Source organism: Natator depressus, chromosome 10, assembly GCF_965152275.1.
Source record: "Natator depressus isolate rNatDep1 chromosome 10, rNatDep2.hap1, whole genome shotgun sequence".
Classification (NCBI taxonomy): Eukaryota; Metazoa; Chordata; order Testudines; family Cheloniidae; genus Natator; species Natator depressus.
In genome coordinates, this window is record NC_134243.1 from 9,234,039 (window position 1) to 9,247,160 (window position 13,122).

A 13,122-nucleotide genomic window follows, 5' to 3' on the forward strand; every position below is an offset into this window, starting at 1 on the left:
GTTGGCACCCAAGGATTAGTCCTTCCTAACCTCTTTCCTGGTCTTGCCTACTAGTCTGGTAAACTCTGCCAATACAGTAAGGGTGCATAATCTTAACCCTCTGGTTACTTTTTTGGGGAAAGGGAGGGTGCCTTGTCCGTGATTGTAAATAGTTTTTATCGTGTCTGGAAACATCGGGTTCATCTTTTGGCTTCACCTACTTAACACTAGCCATTATAGGCTCACAAAAATTGCCAGATCAGATTAGCGGTTCTTATAGTTCAGTATCCTGTCTCAAACAATGGCCAGTACCAGATGCTGTAGAAGAAGATGCAAGAAATGCTGCAGTAAGCAGTTATGGAATGACTTGCCCAGAAGGAATTTCTCTTATTAATTCCCTTCAGTTAGAGGTTGATTTATGCCCAGAAGCAGGGGAGTTTATATCCTTTCTGGAACTCTCATTCTTTTAATCCTTCCAGTTAGAACTCTGGATGCTCTTGTTATCCATGCAGATGTCCAGTACTGTTTTCATGCCGCAAACTGTTGCTCTCAATTATTGTTGCAGTGAGTTCCACATAATGTAATGTGGAAAATTGTTTGATCATGTCTGCAAAATGATGCTCAGAAACTGCCTACTCCTCACAGAAGCCCTGTGTGACAGATTTAGTGTATGTCTGGATATGTCTCCATCATTCTGCAAACTCCATTTTGTTTTATGAGCATCATTTTGATTCTAAAATGCACCGTGCCTGCCTTTTTTAACCTCCATGTTGGACTGGGTTATCCAGTAGATGTTATCAGGGTCTCTCTCTGTCCACTAGGAGACCAATCAGGAGTCATTACATTCAATGGATGGTCTTCCATTCAAATGGAAGCACCTTAAAACAGTCAGTTGGCTGCAGCCAAGGGGCACCAGTTTTCCCAGTGTGGACTTCAAGTGGGCTATAACAAAGCAACAAATCACCTGATAGTGGATTTGAAGCTCCTTGGAGAGGGGTGTCACGTGACAAAGGAGGGACTGGAACTTTTATAAAAGGGAGATGCTCTCAATTACAGGAACAAGAAGGCAAGACTGAGTGGGGGGTAAGGTCCTGGAACCCGGAAAGGACTGATGAACGCGCAAAGGGCTTTCTGAGCAGTGAGGACACTGAAGGGAGAGATTGCAATGCATATTTTTTATTCTTCCATAGATGTATGTATCTCATGTGCTTAGTCTATGTAAAGAGTGTTTGATTGAGAAATTTCTTTGCAAAGTCTCTGCATGCATTTCTTTAACTGTCACATAGTCTCTGAAGGATGAAATAGTAATTCGGAGGGTCTAGCCCTGGGGAGCATGCTGTTGCTACTGGAGAGGTTTGGGATGACCAGCCATTCAGGGCCTAGGCAATTGGACTGTGGAGTCCAATTTCCCAGGAAGGAGTGCTAGATAGAGGTTCTGCACCCCGAGAGTGTGCTTAGAGGCCTAGAGACAGTGCTGCTGCTTTATGGGGGATCCAAGGTTTGGATCTATCACAGCAGCCTGGTGAGCACAAAGGGAAGCTCATCCAGGATTGTAACCTCCTATGGCAAGTTTAGTGCCATACATCTTTCATGTGGCCGCCTTTTTTAATAGACCAGTATTGGGACCTGAATTGTTACTGCTTCATGCACGGCTTCTATCGATACTCGTTCTGAGTGCCAGTCAGTGTAGCTTATGTTTGCTGTTTCCGTGAAGTGCTGAAGTTCAAGTACAAGCAGAATGGCTAAATTTCCAACCCCGTGTTGTGCTGCGTAACTTACTAGTATTTATATCACTCCTTTTAAGAACTAAAGAGGACTGATTAATCTGTGTATAATCTACGAATGGGAAAAGGGGGGAAATCTACTGAATGCCTGCTGTCCCAGTAACAACAATAGATCTTTGGTCAATAAATGCCCAAAGGAAGTATCTCCACTGCAGAAGGGAATCAGTAAACCACGCTGGAACATCACACCTGAAGCTGCACCGGAAGTCTTTTCAGAGCAAAGAACAGCTGCAGGTGAAGCACCAGTGAAAACTGTTCCTGGGTTTTTTTGGGAGGTAGGAGTTGGGGTGGGGGGAATAGCTTTGCCTACAGATGAGTTTAAGTTGTTATAATCTTTATTCTTTTGATTATCAGGGGATCATGGAATAGCTTCTGCTTTAGGGGCATAGCAGTAACATGTGAGAGCATTCCTATTATAAGTGGTGGTCATTTACAGCACTAAGATCTCTGGAGTAAGAATTGTTTTGTCAGATTTTAATTCTGACCTGTAACTGTGCACATATAACAGTCGGCGCTTTTGGTGTTAACTTTTCCTCCACAAGAATGTCCTAAAGTCTCTCTTATTGCTCACACACTGCATCAGGTTTTGTGCCTCAGTGTTCCAGCTGGTATGCATTTTTCTTAAATACTGATAGCAATTAAACCCTATTAAGCACTTGCCAAAGTTTTAACGCAGGGTTTGATTTTAAGTGGGAAAGTGTGTTTTATTGGCTTTTTTTTTTTTGTACGCTTACATTAGTAGACATCACTCTTCTAGAAGGTGGGTGGAAAATGGTTCTAGGCTGTGGCTTTGCAGCGCACAAAATGTGGAATTAATTATAAATATTCCTGAAAATTGGATTTCACAACGGAAAAGTTGACTGCTTCATTGCTGCCTGACCGCATAGAATTCAGCGGCTAACTTGTTAAGCAGTGTCGTTCTCTGGGAGCATATTAAACCTGTGCTCTAGGACCTGCACTTGCCTGCCTTTGGGTTTCTGTATTGATCTTCAGATGTTACTTTTGATCTATAAAACCCTAGGTGGGCTGGGGCCTACCTACCTAAGAGATTCCATCTTTCCCTGTGCTATGTTGCCACAGTTGTGGTCAGCTGAGGCATCTGAACAGAGGCCCCCTCAATATAAGAGAGGGTGTGGCTGGCAGAGTGGTCTTCATTAGGGCCTCAAGCCTCTGGAACTCACTTCTTCCCCCTGGTCTGTAACAGTTAGAGTTTCAGTCTCCAGGGTGTGCTGTAAGGCCTACCTTTTCTCTCTGGCTCCTGAGGAAGTGGGTTGTAGAGAGAGCTGCTGTGGGACCCTGGGGATTGTGTGCGAGATTATGTATCTGTTGATGTATCCGCTTCAGACGTCATCCATGGAATTGAGCTACTGTGACAAGTGTGTCTGCAGAATCCACAATGTACACAGAAATTATACAAGTCAGCAGGGCTTTGGGATTGTCACTGAGTGACACAAAAAGCATTCTCTTTGCTCAGGAGGTAGGAATCTCCTAAAGATGAATCTTTCCTTGCTGAGTGGTGGTAAAACCGCATCATGTACATCGGCAGTTCTCAACCAGGGGTCTGTGAGCCCTTTCAAGAGGGCCACAGGGCCCCATGGCTGAAACCCAGAGATCCCCGGCACCCACCTGAAGCTGGGAGGTGTGGGGCTGAAGCCCCGATCCCCGGCGCCCCCTGTGAGGCAGAAACCCTGAGTCCATGGGAAGAGTTGGGGACATGGAGGGCATTGGCGCCCTTTTCTCCTCTCCCCCTCCTCCCCCCCGCCCCAAACTGCAGCACAAGAACATGGCAGGCCCTGGGGCAGCCCCATCTCCTCTCCCCAGCCAGGTCAGAGGTAGGAAGCCAGAGCCGGGCAGTGCGGGGCAACTGGTGCTCTGGCTGGTGCCATGGAGCAGGCAGCAGCAGTGTTCCCTCCTCTCCTGCTGGTGCCCCGGCTGCTCCTTCAGCTCCCAGCCCCCTTTGCTCCTGCTCACACAGCCCCTCGCCACCCCCTCCCTGCACCCTGAGCTACCCCCTGCCTGCACACAGCCCCTCGCCACCCCCTCCCTGCACTCTGAGCTACCCCCTGCCTGCACACAGCCCCTCGCCAACCCCCCCTCAGCCCACAGCCACCCCCTGTGTGCATACAGCCCCAGTTACCCCTTCCCTACACCTTGAGCTACCCCTCCTGCCTGCACACAGCCCCTAGCTATCCCCTCCCTGCACCCTAAGCTGGTTTCAAACTTTTTGAGCTAAGCCCCCCACCTTTGAGTTATAATTTTTGGTTGCCCCCTGCCCCCCCCCTCCAAACTCAGACTGGCTGGGTGGCCTGCTGAGGTGAGTCAGGGGTGGAGGTAGTGTTCCCTCCCTGGACCCAACCATGCGGAGGTGGCTTGAGCCCCACTGGCCCCTGCCTGCCCCCACCACCGCAATGGAAGTCAAACTATGCCTGTGCCCAAGGTGGCCCCCCCCCAACCTGCTGGGCCCTGGAGTTTTTATAGCATGTCGAGGGGGGCTTCAGAGAGGAAAAGGTTGAGAACCCCCGACGTACATGGCAGGAGCAAGCTATTCCAGGGGGAGCACTCCATGGCTTTATCCCCAAACTCTTACGAGAGAGCTGGTATGCAGAAGAATGGCTCCTGGCTAGGGCCTAGCAATTGCATGTTGTTAGGGGTGGGGATATTGCTTAGGATAAAACAAGCTGCAGGCTATACCCTTTTTGTGGAGGAGGAGGGCAGGGTAAGGTTAGCAGAAGTAGTGACCTGTTCCTTATATACAGATTTTCAGATGCAGCTGGTCCAAGAAGTGGAAATACGGGGGGGGGGGGTGTGAAACTGCTATTTCAATAGTATTTTAAACCAGCTGAAAATGGAAAATACTGATAGCTTGAGAATTCTAGGCCAGAGATGAAGATAAAAACTCAACACTGGATATGCCTCTGAACTCCGTTTGCCTCTTCCTAACTATATGCTGTGTTCTGTGACTCTCCCAGTCAGGGAAAATAGCAATCTGGAATCTGTAGTTTGGACTCAGAGGGTAATTAAAAGCTTGTGCATGATTTATGGTACGCTTATTCCATAAAATAGATGTACTTCAGCACTTTCACGGCAATATGTAGACTGTCCTTAACAATCCATGAAAAAGTGTTTCGGAAAGACTTAAATTTAACCACTGACTCAGAAGAATAATCAAAGACAGGGAAGGGATCCTGAAGAAAGCCATCAAGCCGATTAGGATAAAGATTCCCAGAGACAATTAGGATATCTTCCCTCCCCCCCATGAACACACCCTGAAAAAGCTTAGCCACCAATGCTGCTAGACATGTACTGGAGGACTAGCTCTGAATCAGGAATCTGGCAGAACTTACAATCACTTTTATATGTGCACACTCATAACATCTTTCACAGGAGTGTCCCAGAGCACTTTCCAAAATACAAGATATTTTCCACATTAAAAAATTGCAAGAAGAAATGTATGGGTTTTGCAGTAATGGAAATAAGATGGATAGAATTAACTAGAGCCATGCATATTGTGAGCCATGTACAGTTTAAATTCCCCATATATCCAACTGCACTCTCCAACAGTTGAAGAGAACATAACTTTTATTTCTTACACAAATGACCCCCAAGTGCTTCTGACTAATGCAGATATTCTGTGTCCTGCAATAGTTCCCACGCCTTAGGTTTTAGAAACTAGCGCTGAGGAAGAAGGTGCTGGTCAGAATGCTTATTTCCTGCTCTTCTCAAACAATGACAGGGTGTCAGTGTTTCATCTCGGTAGCCTCCAATGGCTGGCAGAAAGTAACCTTAATGTAACATTGCAAAGAATGGTTAAGAGACTCACTGCCATAAATACAAACGTAGGTTCTACAATCAAACATCCCAAATGTTCTTTTGTTAGGCACAAATAGGAAGCCATCTCATTGGCCCTTTGATGACATGATCTGATTTGCCTTGACAGTTCTTGCTTGCCGTTCTGTAATGGAAAAGCCATTATCAGAGTGATATGGAGCAGGCAGAACTGGATAGTTGATATCAAAAGAAACAAACAAAATGATTCCTGGCTTTCACACTAAAATTAGAATGATTTGTATTAAGTTTAATGATATCAACTTGATTGGGATCATCTGGGTATCAGAATCAGTTCCCCTCACTTAGGCACTTTTCTCATCTATCTGGGTACTTACGGCCCCCATCACTTCACCTCCCTCGAGGGCCACTCATACAGACCTTTGTAAAGTGTTTTGATCATTTTACGAAAAGGGCCATCTATCTAAATGCCAGCTATTAGCCACCACAACTGTCTAACTGTATAGGATTCACAAGGCTATCGCAAATCCAGGAGGTGCAGAAGGGTAATGCAAGTGATTCAGGAGGAGGCTGAAGAGGAGGAAAAAGAAGCGAAGAAGTTATTGGAGGACCCAGGGTGTACATGCTTGCTGGATGTGGAGGGATCTTTCAGTCCCGAGTTTGATCTCACAAACCCTTTTATATTAGAGAGATAAGATGGGTGAGGTAATCTCTCCTATTGGACCAATTCTGTTGGTGAAAGAGACACGCTTCTGAGCTACACAGAGCTCTTCTTCAGACCATCTTGTCTCTCTAATATCCTGGAACCAACCCAGTTAAAACAATACTGCAAATCCCTTTATATAATATAACTGAACATTCTTACTGTAACTTCTAGACGGCTTTAAAAAAAACACGCTAGAATTCATGTCCTCAGAATCCAAGATAAGATCTAAATGACTCATTAGTGCAGCATTCAGCTACTAGAGCCAGGATTTAAGTTGTGTTAATCCAATTGTTGGGCCCACCACTCTGGAGCTGTTGAGGTAGTGTAAATATTTAATAGACTATTGCCATTTTAAAAGATTAATAGCACTCCAACAACTCTTCCGGACGGGAGCGAGTGTTTCACTGCTGCACTCTGGGTTGTCAAGCTAGTGAATTTTAACACTGATCCAGCTGAAAAGCAATCAGATGGCTCTTAATTATTCTCCGTGGAGCAGGCTTGGATTCTGTACAGAATCTGTACTGCAGTACTGCTATTGTTGATGATGCTATTCTGACAAAATGTAGAGTGGTCGCAAGAGGACCACTCTGCCAGTTTCACTTTTAACACTCTCACAAAACTGCATTAGCCCTGGTCAGAATGCAGAGATCTGTTTGCAGCAGTAACTGGTTTATTAACCTGTTCGTTTGTTTATTTCCTTGTAATTTAGGAAGATGATGAGAAGATAATCCAGGAGATTCAGAAGGAGGCTGAAGAGGAGCAAAAGAAGAAAAATGGAGGTAGGTCATGTAATTGCCCTCATACAAAACTGAGGATCCAGGGTGGATTTTAGAGGCACCAGGAGAGAGCAAGCGCTTCTAAGCTGCTGGTGAGTCTCTGGTCCCTAGTTGCATCTTCAAAGGCCAGGCTCTTTGCAAATTCCCTTGTAATAACAGCACCCCAATAAATCTCATTTGGAGTATTGCTACAGAAGTTTGTTGGTTTCATATTGTACAAAAACTTCTAACTGCCCTAGCTGTGTCCATAGTAGGTAATGGCTCTGATCTGCCAGGCAGGAACTAGTTTGTTTTCTGGTCCTCTTATCTTGTAGATATTGGGATTGCCTCAGAAGGGTGTGCTTTGTCTCTCAAGTGACCACTTTAGCTTAAGGAGTTTTCAGTTGTTCTAAAGGAAATGTTTTCTGGTCCTTAGCCAAAAGGGGGGTGGCTACAATATATGACCCCAGAGGCCATCTCTGGCAGTGCAAGGGTGAAGAGCCTTGCACAGTGGTGGGAATGCTAGTAGAGACAGGGCATAGGGATCTTTGCTGGGGTGTCTTCTAGAGCTGAAGCCGTTAACCCTGGGGGTGGTCAGAAAAGGCCTAAATGACACTGGTTGAAAATTCCTGTGCCTCACTGTTGCTCCAGCTTGTGGGCTACTCAGGGCAGGAGACTATGCCACTCACCCGTTCTTGGACAGTGTGGGAGAGAAAACGGAGGCTCCTCCCGGCACCAAGAGCTCCCCCTGAGGAAGAGGGAGAGGAAAGTCAGACTTCTTGGTCCAAAAATCTGTTGTCTTTTAACTAAATGATCTGAATTGTGACAGATTCTGGTCTTCGAAATTAAATGAAAACAAAGACAGGAAGCCGTGGAGGAAGTTCAGAAGACCTAAATGAAGATGAATCAGGAACCAAATTGAGGGAAAGCCACAAAACTAGTCTCTCCCAACTAGGGCCTCCCTTTGTACTCCTCATTGTCCAAACCTAAAAGAGCGGGGCCTGGACAGTTCTGTGGGGTGAGGGATTCCCTGCACTGGAGCCAAGGGGGATTCTACCCATATAGGTGTGGTCTGGAAGGGGAGAGGAGTCCACAGTCCCGTGTATTTAGATATTCTCTGAGTGCAGCTGGGAGGGGATTCTGGAAGAGCAGAAAACTCCTTAGGTATCTGACAGCTACAGATTCAAAACTAGTGTAATGCTGATGTGCCATGCTCTTCCCTGCAAAGCTCTGCTAGACATGCCAGTGCCGCTCAGCACCTCTGAAAACCAGAGCAGTTCTCTGAGAGTTGTTGTCATCCAGCAAAGGATGTAATTAAAAATCAGTGTTCTTCGCGGAGTATCTGTCTGTCGATCCCACTTTAGGGTTGCATGTGCCTCATGCGTGCAAGACCAGAAATTTGAGGAGCAGTGTCAACAAGGCTGCACATGTGCATTCCTTGTGCCTCCTCTTGCTCCCGTATGAGGGCATACAGGGCGGGGTGGATACTACCCCTCTCCCATTTCCCTCTGACAGCCCTTGGCAGTGAGACAGAGCCTGGCAAGTGCCTGACCTGCTAGTTGGTAGCTTTGACTAAATTTTCTTTAAACCTGAACTATTCAGAACTTTTATTATCATCTTCATCCACTGTAATCCTATCGACGTGTCTGGACTACATATTGATGGCTAGACCCTCTGTACACCCACACATCTCCCACAGGGCTCCTTAGCATGGCAAACTCGAAATTGTAGGCTTCAAGTCCTGCCCATCCTATGATGGGCTAATCCAGGGTTTCTCAAACTTCATTTCACTGCAACCCACTTCTGACCAAAAAAAAAAAAAAATTTACTACATGACCCTGGGAAGGGGGACCGAAGACTGAGCCCCTCCACCCCAGGCAGAGGGGGTGGGGGGTAAAAGCCTGAGCCCCGCCCCCCCCGGGGGGCAAAGCCAAAGTTTGAGAGCTTCAGCCCTGGGTGGTGGGGCTCAGACTTCTGGCTTCCGATCCAGGCCCCAGCAAGTCTAACGCCATCCCTGGTGATCCCATTAAAATGGGGTCATGACCCACTTTGGGGTCCCCACCCACAGTTTGCAAACTGCTGGATTCCTTTAAAAGATAGACATGGTGAGCATACCTTCTGTCTAGAGTCACCATACCCAGCAGATGCTCCCTGTGCCTTTCACTTTCCCTGAGGGTGTGTGAGCTGCATGGCTCAGACTCCAGCTTCTGGAACAATCCATGAAGGTCTCTTCAGACCCGGGAGAGACTTGTCCACTAGCAGGATCTGGCTAGCAGACCCTCTAGCTAGCAGGATCTTGTCCACTAGCAGCAGACAGGCTATGCCCAAGACTGGCGCAGAGAAGATGACATCAAGAGAGGAACCAACACAGTTGCCTCCTGCACCCAAAACAGACGACAGCATCAAACAGCCACCAACACCTCTGACACTGAAGTCCGGCACCGACAGGGACTTGGTTTGAACTTGCAGGCAGAGACTCCAGGCAGAGCTTGGTGTCCTCGGATAAGGATAGACAACACAAAGCCTCTTGAGACAAATCCACAATCCTGAGCAGCTCAAGGCGACCCCTTAATAATAATTAGTATGTGTTGGAGTGTGGGGAAGGAAGGATTGGAAAGCCGCCTTAAACAGAAGGTCCTGCCCCTTTGCTGGATCAGAAAACAGGCCCTGAGTCAGTTTAAACTCAAGCGGTTTATGAAGAAGTCTTTTCTCTGTTGGTCTCTGGAGAATCCAATTTGAACCAGTATATGCGAACCTCTCCAGGTGGTGGCATATCTCTGGTGGTGTTACAACCTAAGTGAATTTGCATAATCACCCCCCACTGGTCCTAGCTCATGGAGGAGCTGTGCTCACCCTCCCCCATGGAATTGCATACCATCCCTGGCCCACAATGATACATAAACTTAATACTGTAAGATCTCCCTAAGATATTGCAGGAAATCGCACCCTCCATCCCTGCTATTCAGAGTCCTCTGAGCCCTTGCAGTTCAAAGCCAGTGCTACTGAGTTAGGGCTGTGGCCACTCCACCCTTTATGCCCTGGTGAAGAGGCCCAGGGTGCATGCCGAGCCCTGACAGAGACTGCTACTCAAATGTCCATTCTCTCATGGCACATGGGCGCCAACCGTGGGATCAACGCTGACTAAATCTTGGAGAATCACAGTTACTGTAGGTCTGTAACCGTTCTTTCTAGAGCCAGGGGTTACTCCCTGCTACCATCAGAATTGACAGAGCTGGAAGCCTCTGCCCATAACCTCAGTGCTAGAAGGACAGAAGTGCTGCAGCCGAGGATCCAAATGCAGTGGTAGAGCTGCACCTGTCCGCCCCATGCCTGCTTCTTGCTAGAGCTCCTAGTTGCTCCGTACATGAACAGCGCACGCTCCTGCAGCTGGAACTGAAGAACCTCCCTGTGAGCAGAGGAGGGAGTTTCTGCTCCGGCCTAGGGTGTTCCTAAAGTTCTGTTTTTAATTTCTTTGCAGAAAGCAGTTTCAAGAGGATCGGCCCTCCTGTGGAAAAGCCTGTGGAGAAAATCCAGAGAGTTGAAGTCATCCCAAGACCGGTCCCTCAGAACCTCCATCAGCCCCGAATGCCCCCTTATCCCTTCGTGCATCCACCCTTCCCACTGCCTCCTGTCCGCCCACTGTACAACAACATACCCCTGAACATCGGACCCATCCCTGCCCCATACGTGCCCCCACTGCCTAACATGCGGGTGAACTACGATTTCCCCCAGATCAATGTTCAGCTGGAGCACAACTTGCCTATGCACTTTGGTCCGCAGCCTCGGCATCGGTTCTGATCCAGTTCAAACAGCACTCGTAATGGAGTCTGCAAGGAGAAGCCACGCTGGCCCCACCACCACCCTCCCCTCTGTCCCCCATCATTTCAGCCTGCTGCAAGAGGTACAGATCTAGATTCCCCTCCCCCCATGCACAGTATTTAAGGCTTCTATGGTGTTTAAATCTTCATAGTTCAACATTTGGTTCTCTTGAATCTTCTAACCGTGCTGCCCACCCTTTGGAGCAGTAAGAGGGTGCATAGTTCAGGCCAGGGGAACTCTGAGGGTCTTTCTGTTTCACAAAGGCTGTTCAGTCAACCATTGAGAGGGAAGGGACGCTACGTGGGGATGTAGCCATTCGGCCCACCCCTTGTGCCAAAAACTTACCTTCCTGTCTGCAAAAGCAGTGCCCCTCTATTTAATGCAAAGGCTAGCTGGAAGGGAAGGTGATGTGGGGCAGCTTGAAATTATTCAGATGCTGGTAATAAGATTCAGCTGCATCTTCCTTCACGCTTGGATAATATTGGGGAGAAGGGGTGAATCTGAGCATCAGGACTGATTACCCCTCGGAGAATAGTCCCAGGTTTTTACTGTAACCTGCGATTGCCCTGACAGACAGGAGTCTGTACAAGCAAATCTACAACCATTTTGCTTAGCCCGGAAGCGCCTGTCATGGTGAGAGTCCAGTGCTAGGATACAGAAGCCATCTGGCTGCGAAGTACCACTCATGCCACAGCACAGCAGCTCAAAGAAAGAGGCTACAAACCACTTTGCAACCTGGCTTAGTATTGTAAGGCCACGACTTTCAGAAGTGATGCTTGATTTGGAGTGCCTAACCTGAGACCCCCTAAAGGGGGCATGATTTTTCAAAGGATGAGTGGCCAATACTGCCTGGAACACAGGGTCCTTTTCAGTGTCTCAAGTTGGGCACACATAATCACTAGTCATTTATGAAAATCTTGGTTGTAACAGTTGGTAGAAACATACAAATTGTTCCGAAGATAAACATGAAGGCCCGGATTCAGAGTTGCATAGGGGCTAAACTTCATGCCCCCCGGTGCAGTAACCGATTGTGTACATTTAGTGCTGTTGTGCGTGCAAGCCTGGTAACTGTATACATACACTGTGCACACATCCAGCTCTGAAAACCTGGGCCCACGGCTTTCCGTGCATGTTTAAATCACTTTAAAAGGGGCTGGAAACTGATCAGAGGTGCTGTCATCGTTAGGGTACCGCTGCTCTGGATCTGGAGGCGTACTTTCCAGTTGGTGTAGACGTACCTCCACTAGCTTGATGATGCTAGTGTGCTAAAAATAGCAATGTAGCCACAGCAGCATGAGCAACGGGCTGGGCGAGCTGCCCGAGCACATATCTAGAGTCTCAGAGCAGCTCGCCCATCCTGCTGCTCATGCCACCGCAATCAGAGGTGATGCGGGTATGTCTAACCGAGCCGGAAATTACACCTCCGGTTCTAGTCTAGGCATACGTACTCTAAGCAGCAAAATACCCCTTTCGACACATTTAATAAACTTCAAACTGTAATACTGCTGAGCTTAGCAAAAGAGATGCTTAGGAGGACCAGTTTTCCTTTAAGAAGCAGTGTGGCAAACTCCTTCAGGCAATCGGGCTCACTCCTGCTTTACCTGTGACCTGAGTTGAGGAGCAGGCTCTGGCTGGCTTGAACTGGGAGCCGTGTTTGACTCTGGGGCAGTATTGTGGTTTGGCTGCAGACTGCATGTGAATAAGCCAAGTGAGGGATGAGGTAGACTAGAAGGATGGGGTGGAAGGCTTGAAGCTGCCTGTGTCAAATGGGTACATTTTATGCTAGAGCTGCAGCTTTGCAAGCACAAGCCTCCCCCCCGCACCCTTGCTGTAGTGACTGGTAGGAACAGAGTGGAAGATGAAACTATCAGAATATCCTTCCACAACTGTGGTTGTCTAGTTAAAAAAAAAAAAAAAAAAAAAAAAAAAACTACCAACCTCTTCATCACACAGCTGTCCCCCAAACTGTTTGATATTTGTTGTTGTTGCTGTTAGGAACCAGATCGAATTAATCTCCCCTCTTTTGATTTCCCTCCCTGGAAGTTAACACCCAAGATTTCTTTGCAGGTGTCTGCCTTGCCTCACTAGTCCGTCCGATTTGCCCTCTCTGCAAGCAGCGTCTCTTTGGGCATTGAGCAGGCAGTGAACCAGGGCGCTGGGAAGTCTGTGACTGGCAGCTGCAGGAGGCACCAGGAGGAGGGCAAACGAGAGTGGCTGGCTGGGCTGTCATGGGCAGGGTGTACTCTCAGAAGGAATATGGCAGCGAGCAATCCCTGGCTGGGCTGTGAGGAGG

General features: G+C 47.8%; 1 protein-coding gene across 3 annotated transcripts in view; it reads left to right on the forward strand.

Annotated features, from left to right (window-relative positions):
* RNF216 (ring finger protein 216) overlaps nt 1–12,705 on the forward strand; it is a 132,481-nt gene extending 119,776 nt beyond the window's left edge. For all 3 annotated transcript variants that reach the window (XM_074965149.1, XM_074965147.1, XM_074965148.1), the window contains exons 16-17: nt 6,965–7,034; nt 10,489–12,705. In XM_074965149.1, the coding sequence (XP_074821250.1) occupies nt 6,965–7,034; nt 10,489–10,808 (390 nt within the window). In that variant the 3' untranslated portion in view covers nt 10,809–12,705. The remainder of the gene's footprint in view (nt 1–6,964; nt 7,035–10,488) is intronic.
* The last annotated feature ends 417 nt before the right edge of the window (nt 12,706–13,122 follow it).